At 45.6% G+C, this 27,865-nt stretch overlaps 1 protein-coding gene across 1 annotated transcript; it reads right to left on the bottom strand.

Moving 5' to 3' along the window:
- Positions 1-5,995: 5,995 nt before the first annotated feature.
- On the bottom strand, positions 5,996-26,036 carry BUB1B (BUB1 mitotic checkpoint serine/threonine kinase B). Its single transcript, XM_054069076.1, has 24 exons — positions 25,953-26,036; positions 24,692-24,854; positions 23,719-23,778; positions 23,340-23,484; positions 22,292-22,488; positions 22,012-22,190; positions 21,715-21,908; positions 20,419-20,513; positions 19,297-19,523; positions 18,898-19,010; positions 18,364-18,461; positions 18,024-18,076; positions 17,050-17,160; positions 16,739-16,823; positions 16,098-16,200; positions 14,095-14,381; positions 12,850-13,040; positions 11,621-11,767; positions 11,356-11,468; positions 10,700-10,861; positions 9,692-9,834; positions 9,151-9,322; positions 8,689-8,795; positions 5,996-6,510 (listed from the first exon to the last, which is right to left on the bottom strand). Exons 2-24 carry the CDS (start codon positions 24,832-24,834, stop codon positions 6,327-6,329), a joined length of 3,309 nt encoding a protein of 1,102 aa, XP_053925051.1. The 5' UTR covers positions 24,835-24,854; positions 25,953-26,036; the 3' UTR covers positions 5,996-6,326.
- Positions 26,037-27,865: the final 1,829 nt, after the last annotated feature.

The following is a 27,865-nucleotide window of genomic DNA, read 5'->3' as shown; positions in this document are numbered from 1 at the left end:
TTCTGCTCGGGTCCCAGGTGGAACCCAGCAGATTCCAATCCTGCAATCAAGGCAGCGACTGAAGAAGCTTCTCCCCCACCTGATTGGGAAATCAAGTCAAACCCAGCAGGGCTGCCCGGGAGGCAGTTGGGGGTTTTCCACAGGTAGTCTGATAAAGAAGCCAATTATTTACCATTTCCTGGCATGTCAGCTGCTCCTGTATCTCCTGGACAACACTCGGAAAAGAGAGCTTTTTGTTGTTGTTGTTGCCAAGATGTTGTATCCAAGAGACAATTCATTTTTCTTGCTTTTAGAACTGGCTTTTATTTCCTCACCTGGATAGAATCATAGAACGGTTTGTGCTGGAAGGGACCTCAAAGCCCATCCTGTCCCACCCCCTGCCATGGGCAGGGACACCTCCTGCTGGATCAGGGACTCCAAGCCCCATCCAACCTGGCCTTCAACACCTCCAGGGATGAGGCAGCCACCACTGCTCTGGGAGACCTGGCTCAGGGCCTCCCCACCCTCACAGTGAAGAATTTCTTCCTAAGGAAATCTAAATCTTCCTCCTTCCAATTTAAAGCCATTCCCCCTCATCCTGTCACTCCAGACACCTATAAAAAGCCCCTCCCCAGCTTTCCTGGAGCCCCTTCAGTCCTGAAAGCTGCTCTAAGCTCTCCCTACAGCCTTCTCTTCTCCAGGTTGGACAACCCCAACTCTCTCGGCCTCTCATAGCAGAGGCGCTCCAGCCCTTGAATCATCTCAGTGGCCTCCTCTGCACTTGCTCCAACAGATCCATGTCCTTCTTATGTTGTGGACTCCAGAACTAGACACAGGGCTCCAGGTGGGGTCTCAGCAGAGAGGCAGAATCCCCTCCCTCCCTGCTGGCTTCACTGCTTGGGGCGCAGCCCCCAAAGCCATTTTCATGAACATTAGGTAACAAGAATGGCTGCTGCAAATTCTTTTACATCAGGGCCTGAGGAAAAATCCAAGCTGTTGGGTGAAAGCTAAAAAACCAAACAGAAAGCATGATGGGGGGGCAGAGAGAAAATAACTGGGGAGTGAGTCAGTCCTGTTCCTCCTGCTTAGTCACCTGAGTGCTGCTCTCCAGCCCCACCGGAGATGGGGAGGAAGATGTCTCCCACCCACCTCTGCCTCCTCCTGACTTACAGAAAGAGGAGCTGGGGCAGAGTTGCAGGATCCTTAGGGATACAGCTTCCCAGAGAAGCGGGGCTGACAGGAGCGCGTTTGCTCATGTTTCTCACCCCCTCTGCTATCTCTCAATTAAATCATCTTGAATCAACCGGTACATTTGCCAGTTGAAGTTTCTCCGCTGGTGCTCTGCAGTTTTGACATCGCTGGGAGTTGCCATGGAGAAGGGGGTGATGTCACTGTCACAAAAAGCACTGAATTTACAAATACAAGAACAGAGCTATTTATAAAGAGCTGCTTCTCTCCCCCCACTCTCTGCTGGGGTGGGTGGAGAAAAGGCAGCAGCTCCATTCTGGATGTTGCTGTCAACAAGTCTCAGAAATGAGTCGTCGTGTTAGAAAATATCCTGAGCCCGTGAAATTGCTGAATGCTCTCGGACTTCATTCATTAGAGCTGGATTTAGCTCTCCAGCTCCGAGCTATTTTTGAGGTCATCTAACACTTGTGTTTGCAGAGGAACTTCTGGCCTGAAAAATCTGTGCAGTGTTACTGAAATACAGCCACTTCCGAAAGGAAAAAGAGAGGGGATAAGCACCCTCTTCTATGTAAATGCTGCTTATAATCACTTGGAAGTGACTGTTGGGTTCGCCTTGACTACATGGGGTGCCATCACACATGAATGCACACCTCTTATAATGGAACATTTAGAGCATATAAAAACTGCAAAATGCAGAAAAGATAGAAAAAGGAAGATGCTAAAGTTAGACTTGAACCAAAAAATCAGTTTAGAAAGCAGCTCAAATAAAGTGGAAGGGATAAAGGGCGGTTTAAGAACATGACAGGGAAGCTGTCATAGATGTCAAAAGAGGATTATTTATGTGTATGGTGCCTAAACCAAGCACGCAGCCATCTATCTCTCCAAATGTGACAGGGCAGTGATGTTCCTAAAAGCTGGATGCTGAGGAGAATTATTTCAACAAGATACAGGTCAAGGACAAAAATTCAGTTTTGAGTTGAAAAAAAAAGCTTCATTTTTAAAGAAAACAGCGCCGATCTGGAGAGTTGGTCGAAAGCTGCGCCCCAGCTTGAGCAGCAGCAGCAGCCACAGCAACGGTTCCACTATTTCACCCTCTGGATACTCAGATCAAAACCAACCCCTGGCTGATGTTCCTGTTGCACTGCACGATTCAGGTGCCCAGAGCACAGCAGGGTGGGGAGCAACAGAACTCACCAATCCAAATGGAGGTTAGGAAACCAGCACCTGAATCAGCAGGGTTACTTTGGTTTTAGGAACCGTTTCTCCTCCACAGAAGTGTAACAGTTATAAATAGGTTAAGTTAGATATAAAAAGATACGTTAAAGTATAATACCGGTTCAATAAACAAGAAAACCCCAGGATTTGAATTATTTGTCCAGCATCACATGCAGAGTTTAACAAAGTGGATTGGGAGCAGCCACCAAGAGAAGAACTTGTGGTGCTGGTGGGTGAAGAGCTCAATCTGAGCTGGCAAAGTGTGCTCGCAGCCCTGGGCTGCATCCAGAGTAGTGGGACCAGAGAGGGAGTGGATTCTGCCCCTCTGCTCCGCTCTGTGGGCCCCACCTGGAGCCCTGCGTCCAGTTCTGGAGTCCTCGTCACAGGGAGAACGTGGAGCTGTTGGAGCAAGTGCAGAGGAGGCCACAGAGATGATCCGAGGTCTGAAGCACCTCCTGTACGAGGCCAGGCTGAGAGAGTTGGGGTTGTTGAGGCTGGAGAAGGCTGTGGGGAGACCTTAGAGCAGCTTCCAGGACTGAAAGGGGCTCCAGGAGAGTTGGGAAGGGGCTCTTGTTCAGGGATATAACGATATCAGCAGATCTGGTCTATAATCCATGGGAACAGACTAATGAAAGTACAAGTTGTATTCAGTTCGGTTCATGTTGCAGGTACAGGACTAATCCAGGCTGGCTGTTTGGGATTAGCTGCAGCTCTCCGGGTGGCACAGAATGGTCCAGAGGCCTTCACTGTATCTGTTTGCACTGGATATTGAGGAACGTCCCCAGGCACCACTGAATTTTGCAATACTCCATCACTTTTTTCCCCTATGAACGATTCCTGGGTGAATGATTATTTAAAGTAGTCTCTTAAAACACAGTACTGGTTGAGCTTTTTGAAAGGATCTGCACGATCCAAGAGATTCTGGAGAAGTACTGTGCATCAAGAGGATCCAAAGCACCGGAAAAACAAACTGAAGCTTCGGCCCAGGCGCTGAACAGAGACAAATGCTTGTCTTTCCTTGGCTGCTGATCCTGCCTTCTAGATCCCACTTGCCTGCCAAGTGGAGCACCAGGATCAATAATGGAATCACCTTAGATGGTGGTTATTGCAGAGGGAGAGCAGTGAGCAAACCTTTCTGGAAGTAACAAAAGGAACAGGCTCTTCCCTGCTCTCACCCAGTGACCTCAATGTTCCCAGCCTCGTTTAATCATTTAAAATATTCCATCAGATAAAGAATGAATGGCAGTGTAACCTTATTCCTAATGTTCTAAACATGGTATTCTGCTAAATTAACCAAGCAGAGGGGCAAGAAGCATGAAACAATAAGAACCAAGAGGCATTCAGCCTTCCTTCAGAGGTCTTTAAGCGTTTTAAGCAACCGCACATTAATGTTACCGCATTGCCCGTAGCCCAGGGCTAAATGAGAGACTCAACCTCCAGTTCTCAAGGCCACAGTGCAAGAACTCACTCAGAATAAGAACACCAAGCATTGCTGGGGAAATCATGGGGGCACAGCAGCACCTCAGAAGCTGCAGTTTAGCCCCAAGGCATTTGTGGAATATTTATTTGGGAAATCAGCAGCAGCACAGAGAAAAGATTCAGATTATTTCCTGATGTGCAAGCATTTATCTGCTTTTAAAAGCAGTGATAAATGTCATGAACTGAAAAACAGTTGGATTTGATTTATAGTAGGTTTGGTAGAACCAACGCAGCGTTAATTAATCATAGAATCATGGAATGGTTTGTGGGGGAAGAGACCTCAAAGCCCACCCAGTCCCACCCCCTGCCATGGGCAGGGACACCTCCCACTGGATCAGGGGCTCCAAGCCCCATCCAACCTGGCCTTCAACACCTCCAGGGATGGGGCAGCCACCACTGCTCTGGGCAGCCTGGGCCAGGGCCTCCCCACCGTCATCAGGTAGAATTTCTAATTAATCCAAACCTTCCCCCCTTCCAATTTAAAGACATTCCCCTAATCCCATCACTACAGACCCTGGTAATACTTTCACCAGTTATCTCAGGTTTAGGGGTTTGCATCTCCTTGAGATTCCATACCTTTTTAGGACAGCAGGGGATGAGTGCTTGTCACTGACACATTCCCTCAACGCAATTGCTGACGATGTAAAGCATTAGCAAGCATTAGAGATCCAGAGCTTGCAGCAGACGTAGCTACAGACACACTTTAAAGTCCCTTCTGTTTAAGTATTAATATTTTAGACTCTGATTCTTATTGTTGGCTTCTTTTACTCGCTTTTCTTTGCTATCAAGATCTGCTTTCTCTTCTCATTTGCACTGCGTAGTCTAGGAGTAAGAAGGTTGCATAGCCATGGTCACAATTCATAGTGAGGGGGAACTGGTATCACCTGTTTCCCAGCTGCAGGCAGTGATCCTGATGAGCCCTGAGAGCACTGGGAGTAACTGCTTCCAACGCAGGTGGGGCTACCAGAGCTCAGGGAGCAGAAAATGGCTCAGAGATGTGGCTCTTGCCCCCTCTTGCATTATCTGTACATCTTATGCACATTTAACCAGCCAAGATTGTTTATCTGTAGCATTTGGGCTCAATGACTTTCAGCCGTTGTTTCCAGAATCCTTTCCTCTTAAAGCAGAGTGGACAACAGAATTGGCTGAACTCCTTTACCGTTTCTGAATCAAAGTGGAGGGTTTATACCAAAGCAGAGGAAAAGGGGGGCCCTACAAATACCTTGCTTCAGAGAAACACCCTGGAGTCCCGGCAGCAAGCAGGCAGACCATGTATTCCCTGATCTGGGATGAAAGTATCTGGATTTGGGTGGGTTCCTCCTCACAGGGCTGCTCTGTGCAGTGCCCATCCGGAGCATCAGTCAGGCTGCTCTTCATTGCTGCAAGAGTTAAAAGCCTAGCTCTTCTGTCCCACTACCCTCTCTGTAGCCTCTGGAGAACGTTCCACTGCAGCATTATCTCAGGAATAAGAAAGAAACAGGGGCAGGCGTTGTCTCCTGTTCCCACCCCACTCTAGCCAGGCAGAACGCTGGGATCAGAGCTAGAGCTTGGAGACCAAAACTCCCCTCCTCACCAATACTGTAAATCAAGAAGCATTTAGCAGTGGCATTAGAGACTTCACTGTAAAAAACCAAACAAATATAATGAAGAAGAACTGGCAGCAACCGAAAGAGCAGATGTGTCTGTGCTGCATGTTCCCAGTTCTACTCCCAAGGAACTCTGCGTCTCTTCCACACAGGTTGGTCTCTGTTCTACCCTATGAATTCATTGCACCAATATGTGAGAACAGCTCAGGGAGGTCTTTCAGGCCCTCGGTAGTATCTCTGTTCAAGGTTTGCTCTCCACGATACTGGATACAACTGGGATCCATTACATTCCTTGGGTTTCTTTTCATATAATATATATGAAAATTTCTTATGCCAATCCTCTATGAGAGCACATCCAAGCAGAATCATTCAGGTTGTGTTCAATTGTCCAAGAAGCCCTGTGTGGTTATGAAAGCTGCCACCAAATCAGAGGCTTTGTATCCTGTAGTCACTTCTCAGTCAGGCAGAAGCACTCCAATATAGATACCAACCAAGTCTTTGGAAACCATCTGACAGTAATGTTTGATATGACAGAGTTGCTCTCAAAATACAACTTTATTGATGAAACATTGATTAAAAGACCAACTAAACATAGGACAGAGATGTTTTAGAGACAGCAGCGTGAACTAGGTATCAAACACATTAAGGAGGTACAGGAGAAGGGGAGGGCCAGTTATGACAAACAATTTTCTCTGGCAAACTGCTCAGATACAGAGCAGTTCTCAGCAGGCTGAGGAGGCTGATCTCACATCAGCACACAGGTAACGCTCCTTAGTCAGTCCCATGTAAAAGTATTGCAGAAACAGCTACAATCATTTGAAAAACAATAAATAAAGCTAACAAGAAACCGCTTTATGTAACACAAAACGGATCTGTCCTCTATGAAATCACAGAAAGGTCCAGTGGAAGCACAGCTAAGGATTCACAAAGACGTTCTTGGAAACCGCTGTCAAACATGTCACCGATTTCCTCTCTCAACTCCCTCAGCAGATGCACCGTGGACTTACCATCTGCATTCAGAAGCTGCCCAAAAAGTTTACTCCAGAAGTCACCGTCAGCAGTCCTAAGGCAGAGAGCAGCTTTCAGTGAAACAAGACACACACGCAATACATCTGTCAAGATTTCCATTTATATTTGGCACTGGACATCCTGGGAAAATGAAGTCTGAAGTAATAATTTCATGCAGTTGTCACCCCAGAAGGATGGGATGGCATCCAGAGGGACCTTGTCAAGCTACAGAAGTGGGGCTGTGTGAACCTCATGAGGTCCAATGAGGCCAAATGCAAGGTCCTACATCTGGGTTGCAGCAATCCATGGTTTCAATACAGGGTGGGAGGCAATGTGATTGGAAGTAGCCCTAAGAAGGACTTGGGGTGCTGGGGGAGGAGAAGCTCAACATGAGCAGGCAACATGGACTCACAGCCCAGAAGGCCAACCATGTCCTGGACTGCAAAAGCAGTGGGACTAGCTGGGCAAGGGAGGGGATTCTGCTGTTCTACTCCACTCTGAGACCCCACCCAGAGTTCTGTCTCCAGTTCTGGAATCTCCAACATAAGAAGGATATGGAACTGTTGGAACTGTTCCAGAGGAGGCCACAAGGGCTGGAGCACCTCTGCTGTGAGGCCAGGCTGAGAGAGTTGGGGTTGTTCACCCTGAAGAAGATGACTCCATTGAGACCTTAGACCAGCTTTCAGTACTGAAAGGGGCTCCAGGAAAGCTGGGAAGGGATGTTTTACAAAGGCCTGTAGTGATAGGGCCTTGAGCCCCCTGATGCAGTGGGAGGTGTTCCTGCCCATGGCAGTGGGGTAGAACTGGACTCGCTTTAAGATCCCTTTCAGGCTAAACCATTCTAAGATTCTACAATGGTAACAAACCCCTCTCTCACCAATCTACCCACACAAAGTGAATAAGAAGTTAACTGACTCATTAGTCTCAGAAAACCTCTCTCAGAGGTAACCCTTTGCTCCTCAGTCTGGCACTGAATCAGGAGACTGCACCACCGCTGACTACTGCAGCACTTCGCTCTCGAGCCAGGAGTTACATCGGCTTTTGAACAAGTTCTGAGCCTCAGCTTTATGGAAGTGACTCAGAACAGCAGCAGCCGCAGAAGGAATCTGGCCTGTACTACAATATAAGTGACTTTTCTACAACAATGAGATCACACAGAACCTGACAAAAATAACACGCAAGAATTGAGGCTGTTCCTTTCATGTTCTCAGGCAAGCAAGAGGCATAGCAGAGGTGGTTACGTGTTGGTAAGGGCATCTAAGGAGTAATGAGGGACAAAAATAGCCCTAAAGATTCAAACTTAGCTTCTATAAACTACCCAACATACGCTGCACAGATGAATTTCCTTAAAATAGCACAGGGAAAATAGAAAAGCTAAAGCTGGAAGTGAAAAATCTGCAAATCCATTCTTGAATAATGGTAACATATAACTCCCTTCCGTGAAAAACAGATTGTCACCCTTATAATAACCTCACAGATGAAAAAAACCCTTGCTCAGAATTCACATTCTGCGTCTCCAGAAGTCTTTGCAACACTGACTCAGTGCTTTGCGTTCATTCCATCAGCTTTTAAGTGGGTTTGGAGTCACTGAATGCCATTGGCCTTAGAAGAACCATTCTGTGCTCTGCCTTGCAGTTCCCCAATGCTGCAGTGGTTTGTTGAACTGGTAGTAAGATCACTGGCTCTACCAGTCAGTTCTGCTCTCTTTAAGTCTGTTTAATACTTAAAAATAACGAGGTCCTTTTTTAAAAATTTTTCCTAAGATGAGGTGGTCATGGTTGTTGCATTTAACACCAGGCAGCCTTCAAGTAATAAACCTTCTTTCTGTTTCTCAGAAAGTTCTTTGAGGGAAGTTATCCTGTCAATACAACCCTCAAAATCAAAAGCAAACCTTAACGGAAAAAAAAAGCCGACCAAGCCACTTTCTAAGTCTTTATAGAACTTACAGCAGAAAGGGCAGCAGTAACACGACCTATACAAATGAAAAATGGAATTGCTAAAAGCAATAGGAAAAAGAATCCTGTGCTTTGATGGGTGTTGCCAGCGTCATTGCCACGCACAGCCATATCCAAAGGATAAAGCACAAGATTAACTTAAGTTCTCTTTCGCTTTTGGCAAAAACAGCACTAAGTTCTGTGTTCTAAGCGTTGAAGATTCTACCACTGCAAAGAAAGGGAAGGAAGTTAGAAGCAGTCTGTTCTATCCCAGCAGCCTACTCTGCAAAAAGACTTACTTGGACACATCTCGGCTCATTTTCCAGATGGAGTTCTCTTGATAGACCTGGACATGTTCCCCGAACAGCATCAAGTGGATAATATCCGCAATACCAACCAAGTCTACCTGCAATCACAACAAATATCAGAACATCCAATTTCCATCAACGTCTGCAATCCCCTACTGTTGCTGCGTTTACACATTTCATCTGAATTACTCTTTACATTACAATCTTCCAGGCCTGCTGAGCAAGGAAGCTTCAGAAAGTATAATTCTGGTCGTCTTATAGGTCCCGGATAAATGTAGCAATGACAGTGCTTGGGAACACTACTGGTCCCTTCACTTAACATCACAGATTTATTCAGATAAAACCTCTTTAGTCAGTATTTATTGATTGGAGATTTCCACAGAGTTTGGAAAATGTCATTTAAGAACAGAGAAGGAAACACAAACTAAGATGTCCTGCTAAACATCTACTCACCTGATAAGGGAGTGAGCTTTTGGCCAGAAGCTGCTGCCCATGAGGGGTCTGAGATGTTGGAAAGCTGTTGGGCAAAATTACTCGAGACTGCAATCTCAAATCCAGACTGTGAGAGAAATCCACGATCTTCAGAGCTCTTGTCACCTCATTACAAGCGAAAGTGTCACAGATACTGAGAAGAGGAAGCAAATGGAGTGTAAGACAACCCAACAAGCTTTTGTATTTATAAATACAATTTTACAGCATAGCAAAGGTAAACCAATGCTCCCCTCTGATGGTCAGCACAAGAACTACCACTGAAAGGATTGCCCCTGGATGGGGAACAGCTGGCAGACGGACGCTTAGAGATCACAGCATGGTCTGAGTTGGAAGGGACCTCAAAGCCCATCCAGTCCCACCCCCTGCCATGGGCAGGGACACCTCCCACTGGATCAGGGGCTCTAAGCCCCACCCAACCTGGCCTTTAACACCTCCAGGGATGGGGCAGCCACCACTGCTCTGGGCAAACTGGGCCAATGCCTTACCACCTTCTGCTACGAACCTGTCTCCCAGGAAGAACACCTCTGGACGCAGATCTCCATGGACAATCTCTGCTTTGTGGAGCCTCTCTACCACACCCAGAAGATTATAAACAACCAGTAGGATAACTTCCTCCATGATGGATGTGCAGCCACGAATAACATCCTGAAAATGGGGAATAAACACGTATCTATATGCCATTCTACCTCAGAGACATTATTATTCAGAATCGTAGAATAGTTTGGGTTGGAAAGGACCTTGAAGCCCATTCAATCCCATCCCTTGCCATGGGCAGGGAAACCTCCCACTGGATCCAAGCCCCATCCAACTCAGAACACCTCCAGGGATGGGGCAGTCACCACTGCTCTGGGCAACCTGGGCCAGGGCTTTGCCACCCTAATTGTGAAGAATTTCTCCCTAATGTCTCATCTAAATCTTCCGCCTTCCAAATAAAAGCCATTCCCCCTCATCCTGTCACTACAGGTCCTTGTAAAAAGCCCCTCCCCAGCTTTCCTGGGGCTCCTTCTAGTCCTGGAAGCTGCTATAAGGTTTCCTCAGAGCCTCCTCCTCTCCAGGTTGAGCCACCCCAACTCTCTCAGCCTGGCCTCATGATCCAAGGGCTGGAACACTTCTGCTATCTTTGTAGCCCTCCTCATGGGGCAAAAGATCAGGAGGAGGAAATTGAACTGAAGGCTGGAACTCATTTAAAGATGTTGAGTTAAATAAGAGTTTTAGATGTAAATAGTGTTGTGGAATAACACACGGTTCTTGGCTCAGGTTGTTTAAGCACTCATGAACACCGAAAATGTGAAAAATTGGTTCAAGTTTGTGACCGAGAAGCAGATGATCTACGATCGAGAAGCCAACTCTAAGGATACAATAGACAAACCTAATTTATGTAAAACAAAACCCTGAAGATCTAGATTGCAGGATTAAACATGTGAAACCAGCCTCAACAATGATCATAATGACAAACGAAACTTGTTAAGAGTTTGTCTTCTACAGTCATACTTTGTTTACCCGTACTGACCGCAAGCGTGAAGCGATTTACATCCCTGTGCAGAACAGCACAGCCGTCCTCAAACAGGTAACAGCTACAATTCTCACTGAAGCTCTGGTCGAAGTCTGTGTTCAAACGCTCCTGTAACTGACATGTGATATAAAAATCCCACGGCACAGGCTGAGAATACACCTACAGGAAGGTACAGAAGAACATTTATTTTTGGAATAAAGCAAGAATTGCTCATCTTCATATTCTTCTCATCCTCTTTTTTTTTCCTCTCCACTTTGCCAAGGAAGATATTTTCCAGTCAAACTTTCAATCTGTGCAAACAGGAGGAGGCCTCACCCCATGGATCCAGCCTGTCCAGGTCCCTCTGCAGAGCCTCAGCCCACGGATCCAGCCTGTCCAGGTCCCTCTGCAGAGCCTCCCTATCCTCAAGCAGATCCACACACTGCCTGGCTTAGTGTCATCTGTGAGCTGACCAAGGAAGCACTCAATCCCTTCATCCAGATCATCGATAAAGATATTGAACAGACCTAGACCCAACACCGAGCCCTGGGGACACCACTTGCAACCTGCTTCCAACTAAATTGAACTTCATTTGCCACCATTACATTTTACTTTATATTGGCTGAGGAGACGTTACCATTTCACACTTGCACAACCACCATCATATGTGTTACCTTTATTGCAAATCCTTTTGCATCCAACGGGGGAAAGTTAGCCAGAATGGCAAAAAACATCTTGTATTCTTCGTTGGTCCAATATTCCCATTTGATGCAGTAAGTCTCATTCCCTGTTAGGAAGGTTTACGCTCATGAGCTGGCACAAGTGGTGCAAGTTATTCCCCATCTACCCCACATGAAACTGGTGAGAGCGAATACAAAGCCCATTTCAAACCAATGACAACAAACAAATCCCTTGTGCCACAGCGTCTGGCGTACCTACCCAGCTCGACGTCTTTCTCAAACTCCATGACAGGTAGAGTGCCGGCTTCCAAATGAAAGTCGGGAGAAGCAGTCAGTGATTCTGGCACAGGATCCAAAAGCTTTTTACGCTCTTCAGCGCTCCACAAGACCCAGGTTCCATCATCACCTAGGACGAGAATAGAAACAGATGAGCTGAAACAAGGTGTTGAGCCTGTGACTCGATTATATGTGTCATGAAAATGTAACCTGGATATTGGGGCTTTCTGTCTGCATTCTGATTTACGGCATCACCTTTCAGTGACTCAATCTCTTCCAAATGGTTCCTTGTTCTGTGAACAGAACACTCACGTGAAACTGCCTCACATACCCTCTCATCATGAGGTCTCGGTGATTTTACTGTAGCATCGCGTAAAATGTATATCCTTCACAAGAGACCAAGCCCTGAATCAGATCAGGTACAGCTGCTCAGCCACAGCAGAACTCAAATGCATCTTGTGAACTCATGCTCCTTTCCAAAATCTGTGTCCAGAATAATCAGTTCTAATTAAAATATCATAAACAGACATCAGAGGAGTTAAAGCAGGTTAAGAACCTTGACAACCATCATGGAACACAAGCCTAATTCCACTGGCCAAGCTTTGAAGGCTTTTTGTGACCATTCCAGTGCTAACTGTAATATAAAGATTTTTAACAGAGAGGAACAAAGGGCTTTGCCTAGGGAAAAAAAATTACATTAAGTATTTAAGTACCACAATTGTTTTCCTTCAATAGGAAACATGCTGTGAAGCAGCACAAGAGTGCAAGATTTAAACCAAAGTGATGCAACTTTCTCTAGATTTCAAATTCACCTTTTTCAGTGTGGCATTTATCAGCACACCAGGAAAGCACAGTGTGATCAGAGAGAGAACAAAAAGTCAAGACAAACTAAAGCTGCCTGAGAAGTTCTCACTACCATCCAGTCCACATTTTTCATTTCAGAAGCTGATCTCATTGCTCCTACGCACCCCCTGCTTTAATATCTTAAATAACCTCTCCGTCACCTTAATATTTACATCTTCTGGGTGCTGACAAGCGTGCTGGACTGCACACCTCACTATTGCTGCTGGCAGGGGAGACAAGTTTAGTCACGAGTCACAGTAATGGGAGATACACAGGAAGTGGAGTAGAATGTAGGAAGGACAGGAAAAGCACCATCGTTTGGTGACAGCAGCAAGTTACTTGTTGAGTGAAACTCAGTGGAGTACTAACCAGTAGCGTTTTCACTGTCACCTCCAGAATCAGCAACCATTTCAGCAGGCAAGCTCTGAGCAAGCTCCAGTTTCTCAGGGACGTGCAGGTCTTTAATGGTAGATATTTGTGTAACAGAAGAAAGGGAAGATCCCGAGGAGACAGAAGAACCTGACGAGCGAGTATCTTCCCGGCTTGCTTCCATGATGGGGCTGTAAATAAAGTCATCAGTTATTCAGATATTCAGAAGATACTCTGCCTAGATAACACCAGCCTAGTGACTGTGACAGGATACTGTGTGCTCCCAGACTGCTTTAAAATAAAGTCCTTTTGCAGCCTTAGTGAAAACCCCATAATTATGTCAGAACATCATTTTAGCTTAAATGATTGCATATACTCAGAATCTTAGCCTACCAATGATTTTATCATCTCTTCTGTTAAATTAATGCTACAACAGGAAAGAAACTGAAAGTTTGTTACTCAGCCACCAACATTCAGACCTACAGTGCTCCTAAAGCAGTTGAGGGCTGAGTGGGAAATAACGCTTACTCTTGGTAATAATAATCCGCATGGATTCCCAGGAAACTTGCCAAGGAAACACCTTCGCCGTTGCATTCATGTTTACATCCTAATAGCTAACAAATCAAATTGTTCCAAATCAAAAAAAACCCCCGTACAACAGGTGTTTTTTTTCCTTTACCTTGATAAGAAACAGGAGGTTGTTTCCCAGTTTTTCTTCCTCTCTCCAGCTTTTCTCCTCCGTAGGAGAAATCCAAGCCCTAATCCAGGCTGGGTTGGATGGGGCTTGGAGACCCTGATCCAGTGGGAGGTGTCTCTGCTCATGGCACGGGGGAAACTGCATGGGCCAGGCCATTTGAGGTCCCTTCCAACCCAAACCATTATATGATTCTTTGACTCAAGAGATGCATTTTCTACACTAAAATACTTACAGAAGTGTGCAAATATAGAACAAATCAGTGATTCTACTTTTAGTCTCTGGTTACAAAGGCAAAACGTGTTTATGAATTTCTGTGCAAGTTATTTGGTAGAAAAAGCATAGTTAAGCCCCATTTTCAGTGATGCTGAAAAAAAAAGTGGGCTTGCTATTATCTCTTAGATCTGCTCAGGGCAAAATAGATCCTGAGCTTGAGAAAAGGTTGCCTGGTCTATATGTTCTGATGTCTTCAGAAAATTGGTTCTTCAGAAACAGAATAGTAAACCCACAGCCAACTGAAGACATGGGAAAAAGGATGTTTTGTTAGTTACCTCAGTTTATTTATACAGAGTGCTTCACTGTATGCTCCCTCACAAACCAGGACTTCCTGAGTCAGCGGTGCACACTTTGCTTCTGGACAGTGTTCCTTCAGGACATCCTGTGAGAAATCAGGAGCTGGGACTCTCTGAGCTACCATGCCATGAAATGGTGTTGAGGCCAGATGGGCAGCCCGAACGAAATCACATGTGTCTTCTGGGTTGGCACAGAGGGTTTTGTTCTTGTAGGAGCCAGTCACAATCGCATCTTCAGTCAAAGGTTCAATTCCATTCAGCTCATCCTGAAAAAAGCAGGAAGAGACAGTGAAAGACTGGTAGAATTTGTCATTTTTTTTTTTAATTTCTTTAAAAGATGAACAATTCTCTCTCTCCCCTTTCTTCCACTAAATCATGCTCCTACATGAATCTGCCACTCAGTCTTCATGTACTCTACTTGCACTACTCATTCAAATTGGATAATCAAACATTACCTAATATAGTTGCGTGTTTTTCCTAACCAGAAAGGCCAGCTTTGTTACCCTCTACAGTGCTGCAGAGCTGCCAAAGGCTACTTAGTACCCACCACCCAAGAACAGCATTTCAGTGTAGTTATAAGCACATCATTAAAGTGTTTAGTAAAATGTTGGGCATTTCAGACACACAGAACCATAGAATTATAGAACCATTTGGTTGGAAAACACCTTTGAGATAGAGTCCAACTGTCCTTGTCCACTACTGAACCAGATCCCCAAGCACTTCATCTGCTAGTCTTTAAACCCCTCCAGGGACGGGGACTTCACCACCACACTGGGCAGCCTCTGCCAGGGCCTGAGAACTGTTTCTGTGAAGAAATTTTTCTCAATACCCAATGTGAACCTGCTCTGGTGCAACTTGAGGTCATTTCCTCTTGTCCTATTGCCTATTACCTGGGAGAAGAGCCCGGCACCCACCTCGCTACAACCTCTTTCAGGAAGTTGTAAACAGTGAGAAGGTCTCCCTCTCAGCCTCCTTTTCTCCAGGCTAAACAGCCTCAGGCCCTCAACCACCTCTCATAACCCTTGCTCTCCCAGCCCCTTCCCCAGCTCCGTTCCCTTCTCTGGATGCACTCCAGCCCCTCAATGTCCTTCTTGGAGTGAGGGGCCCAAAATTGAAGCCACAATTTGAGGTGTGGCCTCACCAGCTCCGAGTACAATGGCACACCTCCCTGTTCCTGCCAGCCACACCATTTCTGATACGGGCCAGGATGTCATTAGCCTCCTTGGCCACCTGGGCCACTGCTGCTTGATGTTCAGCTGGCTGCTGGCCAACACCCCTGGGTCCTCCAGTGCCAGGCAAACACCTAAAGCAGAACTATGTGGTCATCTAGACTGACTCTGGAGACAAAATCAGCATGATCCTTAACCCTGTTAAGTATTTCCTATTGTAGTTGTCCATAAAATCCATCTCAGCTCAGAATAAAACCTTCTCAGCTCAATCAGTCTAAAGGTCTATTGTGGCATGAAGTAACCAAGTCCTTCGAGATGAAAACTACTGCCTCCAGAAAGCTTTACAAACATCTGCACAGCTGCCACATAAAGGCACACAGCTTAGGAAACAAGAGACAACAGTTGAAGGGAGTCAAGCATGAGGTACTTCAAGCAAAGAACAGAGGAGCTGAGAAGCTTGTTTGGATGCATGGCAAGGAAGTGGATGGAAAAGCAGCCAGCGTGTATGAGTACAACTCTTTATCACACGCGCTTTTTAAAGTTTGAGTGAGCAATCTTGGCCATGAATCAGTTGCCTAAAATCTGACAGATTCCTTACTGTCATCTCTCTATTGGCCACCTGAAAGGCTCATAAAACCACGAAGTTTCCAGTGTAATCTTAACATCCCCCAAGTCAAGTAGTGCCACATCAGACAGAATCCTTGCTTATGTCCCATCAGGTCAGTCCAGGTGCCTCACTCGGTTCAACTGCAGGACATTCTATGTTGTTTTCTCCTTAACAGGAGATCTGCTGTGGGATAAACTGCTCCTTACACAGGTTTCCGGTGGTACATTTTCCTTTGCAGTTAGAGAATCTGGAGGTTTATGAACATCAGGGGGATGCCAGGCATTTTTCTGCGCATGACCTGCAGAACAACTAAGATAAAGTTACATCCAATTAAATATCTATTAGAGTAGCTTCTAATCTTCAACAGAGATTCCTCTCAACAGTTTAACCTACTGACAATTTCAATCTACCACTTTCAACTACAGATTTACCACTAAACTGCAGCAGATGCAGATCTCCAGAATGAAGAAAGTTTATACAGCAGCTTAAATCATAGAATCATCAAATGGTTTGGGCTGGAAGGGATCTCACAGCCCGTACAGTCCCAACCCCTCCCACAGGATCAGGGCCTCCAAGCCTCATCCAGCCTGGCCCTGAACACTCTAGGGATGGGGCAGCCACCACTGCTCTGGGCAACCTGAGCCACTGCCTCACCACCCTCATCACGAATGATTTCTTTCTAATGCTCTACTTTCAAGTACAGTTATTAAATAAAACAAAAAATACAAATACAAACAAAACCAAACCACACAAGAAGCAGTTACTGCTTTTCAGCTGCTAGAGAAAGTGGTTCAAGACTTCAGTTTTCCCTCCCTCTGAAAGATAGGTCTTAAACAAACAGTTCTACCTTGTATTCTGGTTTGCCAAAGTAGAGGATTCATCAAATATGGAGAAAGCCATAGCAGGACCCGGTGGAGGAAGAAGAGGGACACCTGTACAGAAAAAATCTCAGTCTGTTATAGCAACAGGTTTTCAACAACAGCATAACAAGTGCTACTTAAAACATTTAATACACAGCCTTAAAAATGCCAGTTCTAGCAGGAAGTTACAAACTGGCATTTAAAGAAACCTATTAATAAAGCTTGGGTTTGTCATGTTAACGAGCCATGCTTTTACCACCATGTTTTGTCAGCTGCTTTCTCTTTCCAGAATTCATACCTTCTTTCGCAAGGCTGGCCTCATCTCTCTGTTCCTCCTGTTCATCTTCAGAGTCTACAAACACGTTTCCCTGTTGTGTGGCTGGGTCTACATCACAAGACTGGATAACCTCTGCCAATAGGAATAGCAGTCAGTTTGGATCAGTCATTTGATTCAGCGCACGCCCTTCCCAACAACAGAACTGAATATGCAATTTCTGATTGTATTCCTCTACCAAATACTTTCAAGAAAAGCAGGACTTCAGATTGATACAATCTTAATGTTTGCGTTAAGCTCTTCCAGAGATTTTAGTAAGAGTACATATATGAAAGCGTGAAGAAAGCTCTTTCAGCTACTAAAAAAAAAAAAAAAGGTTTTTTGCTTTAAAGTCACAGAATCACAGAATCATTTAGTTGGAAGATATCTTTAAGATCAAGTCCAACCATCCCTGTCCACTACTGAACCAGACCCCTGAGCACCTCACCTGCCCATCTGTTAAACACCTCCAGGGATGGGGACTCCACTGCTGCCCTGGGCAGCCTCTGCTAGGGCCTGAGAACCCTTTTGGTAAAGAAATTCTTCCTGATGTCTACTCTGAACTTCCCCTGGCACAACTTGAGGCCGTTACCTCTCATCATATCGCTTGTTACTTGGAAGAAGAGACCAACACCACACCCTCCTTTCAGGCAGTTGTAGACAGTGATGAGGTCTCCCCTCTGACTCCTTTTCTCATGTCCCTCAAGCTGTCTCTCAAGACTTGTCCTCCAGCCCCTTCCCCAGCTTTGTTGCCCCTTTCAAACCATGACAGTTCTCAGACCACAGATGCTTGGTCTTTTGTCGACTATGGTTAAGGGCACTCAACACTCAAATCATCTTATTTTCTTTCTTCTCATCCACCTAGACTTTGCTTTTAGTTTTTTGCAGTTTATTCATATAAAAGAACCCTTCCCTTTAACACTGCTTTCTCCTTAACGGTGAAAAACTTAAATACTTACCCTGAGAAAGGGATGGTTTATCCAGCTGAGTATCGTCAGAGCCCTGGAATTCACTGGGAAAGAAATAAACTTGTTATGTTTTACCCAGCTTCATAAAACATGAGAAATACTGTAGGAGAGGAAAGCCAGACTGACAAGAACTACTTATAAGGAGTTCGGTATCCCTCAGCGAATAATCAGAACTATATAAAGACAAAAGACAGATCCTGGTTGCAGGCTGATGCCTGGGTGCATATTCCACCTGCCTGCAGAAACTGGTTACCTCTTAGTGATCCACACTACTCACAACTGATTATCCCCACAATTTTTCTCATTGCTGGCAAAGAAAATCCTGTGTTACCTGTGTAAGTGAGGCTGTTTCTCTCCGACTTCTGTTGCACTGGGAGAAGTAAATTCTTGCAGCCCCAAAGGTGGTGAAGCTTCTGGTATCTCTGTTGACTGTAGAAACAAAACCATATTTCAGTTGTACGGTGATGGAATCACAAGCCACAAAACAAGGAGTTCAAGGCCAGGTTGGATGGGGCTTGGAGCCCATGTTCCGGTGGAATGTGTTTCTGCCCATGGCAGGGGGTGAGACTGGGTGGGCTTTGAGGTCTCTTTCAACCCAAACCATTCTATGATTCTATGGAGTAACATTGTAAGATTTAAAGTCTTCGATTTACATTCCTACAGTGAAAGTGTGTAGATTGCAGAGTTGGGTGAAGAGAAGAAATATTTCCCTGAGTACACACAGGTGATCTTTGCATACAGTGCTTTCAAAAAAGAGCTTTAGAAGAGCTAGCTGAAGAGAAACCTATCAGATATTGTTCCTCCTTTGCTGCTTTTACTTAATACAGCAGCCATTTGTAAGAGAACAGTTGAATGAAGACAATACCTCTTTACACGGTTGTTGCTGCTTCTCATCTTCTTTCTTCTTTAATTTCTTCTCCAGCTCCTCAATTTGCCTTTGTATTTCTTCCTTCTGCTGTGCTATGGCCTGCATTTCCTCTAAGGAAGAAAGGCTTTTAAGGCACAATGCATATTTCATATATGCTCTATGGCTACAGGCTATATTATTTTTAAAAGAGGCTAAATCCCTTGGTCTTCTTCCCCCTTTTCACAGCTTACAGGTAAAAGGCTGTCAGACGTGTTACTTTCTCTACACCTCAGAGCAGTTAAATAACTATCCCAGCAGAAAAAATAAGAGAAGCTGCAATAACACAGAGCTGTACGCTGATAAGAAGCGAGGATAATATTATGATTCCACCTTAGAAAGTCTCATTTCGAAGCATACCTTCAGCTTTCTTCTTTGCTTTCTTCCTGTAGATTTCAGCCCTGATCTCTTCCAATGAGAATTCTTCTACTCCAGCATAAACTTTGTCCTTGCAGTACATCACTGTCTCTTTCTTCTCTTGATCATCCTGCTGAAGATTCTGCACTCGCTGCAGGAGGTCTTCCTCCTTCTTAGGTTTGCGAACACTTAAAATGCAGTTTACACTGGGTTCAATTTTGCAGGGAGTCCTGAAAAAGCAAGTTATTAGTTGATTGTGTGTACTTCAATGCAACACAGAAAAGAAACAGCTGATTTCACAACCTGGTTGTAGTCTTGGAGTAGATTTAGCCTGGCATTTCAGGTTAAGCAAAAAATGGAAGATTTAAGATGCAATAAGAGGGGAATTTGCTGAAGGAGAACTTCGGATAAGGAATTGATTGGAAGGGTGCATTCAGAGGGTAGTGGTCAATGGCTCGATGTCCAGATGGAGACTGGCGACAAGTGGTGTGTCTCAGGGGTCCACATTGGTGCCAGTGCTGTTTAATATCTTCATTGATTGCATAGAATGATAGAATCGCTTGGTTGGAAAAGACCTTTGAGATCATTGAGTCCAACCATAAAGACAGTGAGATCGAGGGCACCCTCAGCAAGTTCGCAGATGACAGCGAGCTCACCAAAACCCATCACTGTACAGTGAAACAGAGCCTGAAGCAGTCCATTTCTCAGCTAGAAATGCCTTCAGAAATGCTATGTGCTAATTTCAGGAGAGAGGAACCAGAATCTGTACAGTTTCACAGATCCCAGGTTGGATGAGGCCTTGAGCAACCCTGATCCAGTGAGAGGTGTCCCTGCCCATGGCAGGGGGTGGAACTGGATGGGCTTTAAGGTCCCTTCCAGCCAAACCATTCTATCATTCTATACATAAATATGAACCAGGTTCCCACATAACAAGCAGTGACAGTCAAATATTTCCCACGTCCTTGTGCATGCTCCACTGAAGCCTCTGCAATCACGCTAAAGCACCAAGAGCTTCCAGATTGGCAGATTTAATTCTTGTAGATCTAGAGGCTTGGCTACTAGGCAAAATGCATCTGAATTATACAAAGTAGCTTTGATAATTCCAAATGCAAACCATAGACTCACATGATTTGTTGCTGAGCTGACTCTTCCACATATGGGGTGAAACTAGGCTGTGGGAAGGGCACTTCTACACCAGAACTGGCACTGCCACGAGGACGCTGGGGAGGAAAAGCCAATGTTGTTAACAGCTTGAAGGTTCCTATTTAGGCTCTATATTCATCTCTCCTCCAAATTTCCCTTCCCCCAGCAGTTGACTCATTTGTATTTTTTGTTATTTACAAAAATTAAACCTGATAGACTTCTCAAAGATTAACTAACAAGATTAATTCCATTCTGATACATAAGAAGTTATGGACTGAGCTAAGCACTAGCACCTCAAAAAGCAAGATACACTCCTCATCACAACCCTCATCAGTACCCAAGTTTCAGTTGTTCTCAGGGAATGCTGGTCAGGCTGGGTATGCCTGTTGCTCCCGTTTGTTTTGGGAAAATGCTATAGCCCTTATTTTTCAGCCAAGACTACCTCAACTCTAGAAGAGTATTCCTTCTGCTGTCTACTGGGAATCTCCAAACTTCTTGATTTTCCTCTCAGAGGCCATTCCAATACCATAAAAATCCCTTAACTGCTTCTGGGTCCATTATTTAAGAAAAGGCAAACTGAATTCTAGTCTCATCTACTCTCTACTATCTCATTCTACTTGAATCACATTCTACAGCCAAGTGGTGCAGTTGTCACACTAGACGGACAGGATGTCATCCAGAGGGACCTGGAAAAACTGGAGAAGTAGGGCTGTGTGAACTTCATGAGGTTCAACAAGACCAAGGGCAAGGTCCTACATTTGGGTTGGGGCAATCTGGGGTTTCAATACAGGCTGGGAGACAACACAAGTGAGAGCAGCCCTGAAGAGAAGGACTTGAGGTGCTGGGGGAGGAGGAGCTTGACATGAGCTGGCAATGCAGGCTCACAGCCCAGAAAGCCAACCGTGTCCTGGCTGCATCAAAAGAAAGACTGTCTGGCTTCTCTCCCTTTCTTTGGCTGCGTTGCCCTCTTCTAATTGTTTTCTGCCCCCAAACAGTTTGGCAGGACAACTCTACCAATTTTTCTGGTTAGCAAGAATGATAATTTCCTGATTTGAGAACCCTAGAGAGAGTTTTTTAACTTTATTCTAGCAGGATCAACTTGCTAAACTTGAATAGGCTACACACAGCCTGAGACTCTTCGGGATGACCTGTAGTTACAAATAGACACAAACACCAGGCAAGGGAAAGAGAATACAACCTTTGTCTCGGGGATCAGAAGAAGATATCAACTTACACACACCTTCCTCTCTTTTGCCAGTCCATTTTGAGACTCCTTACCCTGCCAGAGTTCCAAGGTCCCGCTTTTAGTTCATTCTCCTCAGCCCTTGCAGCTGGAGGGGCCATCCACGGCTGTGATATAAGCACGGGAATCTCGGATCCAGAAGCTGAATTTTCATCAAACACCGCAAAACCCGGGTTATTTGGAAGCTGCTGAGAAGTTACAGTCTGGAAGCTTCTGGTTGAGTTTGTGGCTATAAGCAAAAAGATTCAACTTTTATCACACTCAAGTGCAAATTGCACAGCAAAAAGATAAAACTTTTAATAATAACCTGTGGTTTCAGCAACTGAACTTACTTTTAAGCGCACCTCCGACACGACTAATTGGGGCTTTCACTTTCTTCTTTCCCTTGCCTTTTAGCTCTGCCAATGTGCTTCTCTGAGGCTCTGCAGGTTCTAGAAGATCTAGATCTTGTTCATCGGGGGGGTCCTCAAGCCTCAGCAGTGTCTGCCGAGAAACACGCATCTGAAACTGCCTGAGAAAGATATTGGAGAAGTCAGTATAGCCTGACTTTACCAGGTACCCCTTGAAGCACACAAGACTACTCCAAGCTCTTCCATTCAGCTGGAAGCTTACCTGTGAAAGGACTGGAGTTTATCCAAAGGCTCAGCCTTGCGCTGAAGGCCTTCCTGGAATATTATGTCTGCTTTCTTAAAGTTTCCTCTCTCCTCGAGTACTTCTGCCCATGTGATGTAGAGCAGTGCCAGTGTTGTGCCAATTTCTTGGCTATGGAGGTAACTGTACAGATCCAAGGGCTCGTTACAAAAGTTGCCCTGAAAGAACCAAAGTGTTCAGTAATGGCACTGGACTACAAAGGATTCCAAGTTGATATCTGCATTTTGATGCCTCTTGCAAAACCCCACTGATTTCAATACAAGTCTTACAGAAGCAGCTATAGGCCAGGACAAAGTTGCATCGCATCACAGTGTACAAGATAAAGAAGAGGAATTCAATTGGAGAAGAATAACAAGAAAAACCTCCGATGGCATTTGTCAATATTATTACCAGTCCCTTAATTCTAGTCTACACATGCAAAGTCAGTCATTTATTATCCGTGATAATTCAATGATTGAACTATGTCATGTTAGTATTCCTGAAAATAGTTATTTCACCTTTAGATACAACATATTTCTTCTTGGTTTCAGAACTAGTAAATCGGCTCAGAAAGCAAAACCTTGAGAAAAGCTGCTTTAAGATGAGAGCAACAAGAACTATAGCAAAGAGAGAGGGCAGGACCAGAACGCACTCAGCCCATGTTTGCTCAAACACAGAATGTGGATAAGAGACAGTTAGAAGTTAAAATAACCAGTAGGACAGAGTTAAATGGGTCTTTAAATTACTATTTGTCCTTAAATAATCAAGGCCTACCCATTCAAACTAGTTTTTACAAAACAAAACTTATGGAGTTTGCAGCTGCCCAAACCAAATGATGCTAAAAAGATCCTATTTATAATGAGAAGTAGAATTCACAATAGGCAATGTTTGCAGAGGGATACTCCCAGCATTGCACAGTTGTACAACAGATGCTTTGACTCTGTTGTTCAAAAAATCAGCTTAACTGTGTGCAAACAAGATGACAAGTACCAAGAAAAAGCAGCACCCAAGACATTCAGAAAACACTCACAAACTTGAGCCAGAGGTTAAGGTAGCGTGGGTCTTTGTAGTATCGCTGCTGATTGTTGAGGGCTTTCACCGCCCTTTCCAATATTGCTGCGAGATTGCTCTCCTTTCCGCCCTGGGGGAAGCTCTGCTCTGTCCACCTTACATACCTAGGGATGGAATAGATTCATAGGAAGGCGGTTCTGTACAAGGAACAATACTTCTCTTTCCGTACAGGATAAGGAGATACAGAAACAAAAATTCGGGAACGCATTCAAACACAACATATGCTGAAAAACTGTTATAGAAATTATTTTTAATTTGTTTCTTATTCATTTTTCCCCAAGCTTTTACAAGGATATCTGACCTTTCTATTCTTTCTTCTGAAATAAAAGGAAACCCACCTGTCCCAGACATCCAGCGGGTCATCTCCAGAGTAAAATCGGATTTCTGATTCAAACTCCCTTAAAAAAAAAAAAAAAAAAATTAACCATGCTGCCTTTGCTCACTCAGGTGTCTTTGCAATCCAGAGAAGACACACAGAGATGCCTGGTTTGTGCCTATATTAATCATTTATCTCCTAAAAAACATTCTGCTTCAATAGATTATTGTGGGAAACACAAAAAAGCTCTTCTCCTTGTGATCTTAGAATCATAGAATGTCCCAACTTGGAAGGGACCCATGAGGATCATCGAGTCCAGCTCCTGTTCGTGCACGGGACAATCCCAACATTCACATTATGGGTCTGAGGCTGTTGACCAAATGCTTCTGGAATATCATCTGGCTAGGTGCTGTGCCTGCTTCCCTGGGAGCTGTTCCAGTGCTCCACCACCCTTTGGGAGAAGAACATTCTCCTAATGCCCAACCTAACCCTCCCCTGATGCATCTTCCTGCCATTCTCTGGGGTTCAGAGAGAAGAGCACAGCATCTGCTCCCCCTCCTCCCCTCGTGAGGAAGCTGTAGATCATGATGAGGTGTCCCCACAGTCTCTTCTTCTCCAGGCTGCACAGATCAAGTGGCTTCAGCCTCTCCTCATATGGCTTCCCCTCTAAACCCTTCACCAGCTTGGTGGCCTCATCTGGATGCTTTCCAATTCCCTTCATGCATTTTCGTTAATAAACACATTTAAGAACACAACCAAATCTCCATAGAGTTTGCCATTTAAGTGCTCCATTGCAAACCTAAACTGTCTATGCCACCCAGAACCCCTGGTCCTGAATACTTGCAGCATGACAGTAGCACAGACATCAGTGGCTAAACTTCCAGTGTTTTATGTGTTCTTTAATGCCTGTGAGATTAGTATAGCTACAGAAGACAGAGACAAATTGATAAGGAGGGAGGAAGAGAAGGAGAAAGAAGGTGTCAAATACTGCTCACTGTCTTTTGAGCTGAAGAGCGGTGTGCATGGAGGTCTCCTGCTGAGCCAGTGCCTCCTGCAAAGCAGCCATGACCCGGCCCTGCCGCAGCGGCTGCACGTTCTCCTTGCTGAGCTCCCACTCATCGCTGTAGTCCTGTGACATGACAGCTTCTCCTTTGAATTCTGTGATAACAATAAAAACTAATAAGGAATTGATGCATTAGGCAGGACAGTGACCTGGAACCTGGCAGATGTGGCTGTCCTCAGCTACACTTTCTGTGTAAACCATGTCCCCAGGTGCCACGTCCATACGTTTTTTGAACCTTTCCAGGGATGGGAACTCCACCACTGCCCTGGGGCAGCCTCACCAGTGCTTCACCACTCTTTCTGTAAACAAATTGTTCCCAATACCCAATCTAAACCTCCCCTGGCACAAATTGAGGCCATTTCCTCCCAATTCTATCGCCTGTTACTTTGGAGAAGACATCAGCACCCATCTCACCACAACCTCCCTTCTGGGAACTGCAGAGAGCAACGAGGCCTCCCCTCTGCCTCCTTTTCTGCAGGCTAAACAGCCCCAGGCCCTCAGCAACCTCACATAACCTCTGTTCTCCAGTCTCCTCTCCAGCTCCATTCCCTTCCCTGGATGTGCTCCAGCCACTCAATGTCCTTCCCGGATTGAAGGGCCCAAAACTGAACCCAGGATTCCAGGTGCAGCCTCACCAGCACCAAGTGCAGGGGGACGATCTCCCTGCTGGCCACACCACAGCTGATCCAAGCTGTCGGCCTTCTTGGCCATCTGGGCCACTGCCGGCTCACTGTCACCCAGCACCCCCAGGGCCTCCTCTGCCAGGCAGCTTTCCAGCCTCCCGAAGCCTGGAGCTGCACCGGGTTGTTGCGTCTCAAGTGCAGGACCCGGCACTCGGCCTTACTGAGCCTTATACAAATCACAGGCAGCGAGGGCCGAGTGTCCCCCAAAATCACATGCAGCAGGGGCTAAGTCTCTCCCAAACCACATGCAGCGGGGGCCCAGCCTCCCCCAAATCACCCGCAGCGGGGGCCCAGCCTCCCCCAAATCACCCGCAGCGGGGACTGAGCGCCTCATTGCAGCCTCGAGCCTGGCGCAGTTGACGGGAGCTCGAAAGGCTCCTCGCACGAAGGCGTCTCCCTCCCTCCCCCGAAGCAGGCAGGGGCCGAGGGGACCCCCGGGACCCCCAGCCCTTCGCAGCCCCCGTTCAATCCTCCGTCCCTGCCCCACGGAGCGTCTCCGGCCGCACGCACCGAGCGCAGAGGTCTGGACAATCCCTCGGTGGCGGCAGCACCGCCGCCTCCGTAATTCAAACCCCTAACGGCCGCCCGGCGCCCCTCCCCATTGGCTGCTCCTGCCGCTCCTCCCCGCCCCTTCCGGTGCGAGCCCGCGGCTTCCGTCCCGGTGCATCATGGAAGTTGTAGTTTTTGGCTGCACTGCAGGCAAAAGTGAGTGGTCACTCAGCTGCTGTTGAATCCTACCCTGAATAAGATCTTTGAGGCTATGCCTACTTTTTTTTGATAACTGGGGCTAGTTTTCATTCTGTTATTGAATTCCAGCTCAGATACAGAGCCATAATAATACAAGAAGTAGTGACTAACACAAAAATATGGAATATTTTGATTTAAGCTAGAGTTTCACTTCTTCTTCGAAAGTTAGACAGAATGGCCCTCTGAGAACATGTTTTTTTAAAATGGTGCTTTTCCAGACCCAAACACGGTTCGGTCTTTGGAGATGACAACATCTGGTGTTCAGTGTGCTCTGTGCTGAACAGACATTTCTTCTTCTGTAATCAACTCTGTTTGGAGTTTTATTCCTATCTCAAATGCAAGGTCAGGCAGAGCTGGAGCAAGCTCCAAATTAACAAGACTTTTTAATGTTGTGAAGTGTCATAATAACATTAAAATTAGACCTTGGAAAGTAGTAGAATATGCATAAGATTTCTGGGAAAGAAATTATTCACATGCGTGGAAGTGGGAAATAGCTCCTGTCCCAGCTCTTGTCTCGCTGCACAAATTGATGGAAGCACTGCCTCATGTTGCCCGGCCCTGAGAAAGGATACTCGCTTCCTAAAACTCAAAAATTAGTCTTAGAGAGTTGGATTTGCCAGCATTTCTGGTATCAAGAGAGGTGCGCTGCACCATGCCCAGCTAACAGAAATAAAAGGAATAAAGCCTATGCTGAACCTATCAGCAAATCATAGAATCATAGAATATTTTGGGTTGGAAGGGACCTTAAAGATTATCTAATTCCAACCCTGCGATGGGCAGGGACACCTCCCAACAGACCAAATGCTTACATTTAATAAAAATCCTGACTTTCTGCATCAGTGAGTGTCTCAGAGGATAGTCGTCTGAGTTGAAGCAAGCCTTCCTTTGTTTAGTCATAGGGATTTTTTAAACAAGGTTACCTGGAGGTGTTCAAGGCCAGGTTGGAGGGGGCTTGGAGCCCCTGATCCAGTGGGAGGTGTCCCTGCCCATGGCAAGGGGTGGGACTGGATGGGCTTAGAGGTCCCTTCCAACACAAACCATGCTATGATTCTGTTATTTGGAACTATAATAAGACCTAATGCTCAGAACTGACATGTAGAGAGCTGTGACCTGGTAGTAATACTTTGATAGAAACTGCATTTTGCAGGAAGGTCACCAAAACCTCCCTGCTGCCAGGACACCCTCGTTCACCGCCAGGCTCCAAAGGAAGGGTCAAGTGCAGGAAGGACTTGGGAGGAGCGCCTTCGCTTTATCCTTTCTCATTCAAGTGGTGCAGAAGGAAGGATCGATGCCTTTCCTGTCCGTGTGATGGCACTCTTTGAATACTCTTTTCCCACTGTGAGTGCCACAGTTTTAACTTTTGCTTTTACAAGCGTAAGCTATGGGGTATTTCCAGTATGAATTTTGCAGGATAAAATACCCAAGAACATAAATGCTTGTGGGGGAACAGACTTGACAGCTAGGGCTGCAGAGGAAAGAGTCGCCAACAGGGAGCCTGGCAGGCGAGTGGCACCTTGATAGGACTTCAGTTGCATGAATGGCAGGCTGAAGGTTCTTGAGCTCAAACAGCTCACCAGCACAAGGGGCTGAGCACAGGAGAAGCACAGCAAGGAGGAGAAGGTGAAGCACCAAAGACGCTGCATGCTCTTTGTCAGAGGATGAAGGAATAGGACAAG

The sequence above is a fragment of the Cuculus canorus genome, chromosome 5 (assembly GCF_017976375.1).
Source record: "Cuculus canorus isolate bCucCan1 chromosome 5, bCucCan1.pri, whole genome shotgun sequence".
NCBI classification, from domain to species: Eukaryota; Metazoa; Chordata; class Aves; order Cuculiformes; family Cuculidae; genus Cuculus; species Cuculus canorus.
This window is presented reverse-complemented; position numbering and strand designations above follow the sequence as displayed.

Bases quoted from the DNA above. Each gene is read 5' to 3' on its own strand.
- BUB1B (XM_054069076.1), bottom strand. From the start codon at position 24,834: ATGTCACAGGACTACAGCGATGAGTGGGAGCTCAGCAAGGAGAACGTG. The intron at 18,462-18,897 runs GTATTGTCTTCA...TTGTTTCTACAG, and splicing joins AGCAACAACCGTGTAAAGAG to TCAACAGAGATACCAGAAGC. The intron at 16,824-17,049 runs GTATGAATTCTG...TTTTCTGTACAG, and splicing joins GGCCAGCCTTGCGAAAGAAG to GTGTCCCTCTTCTTCCTCCA.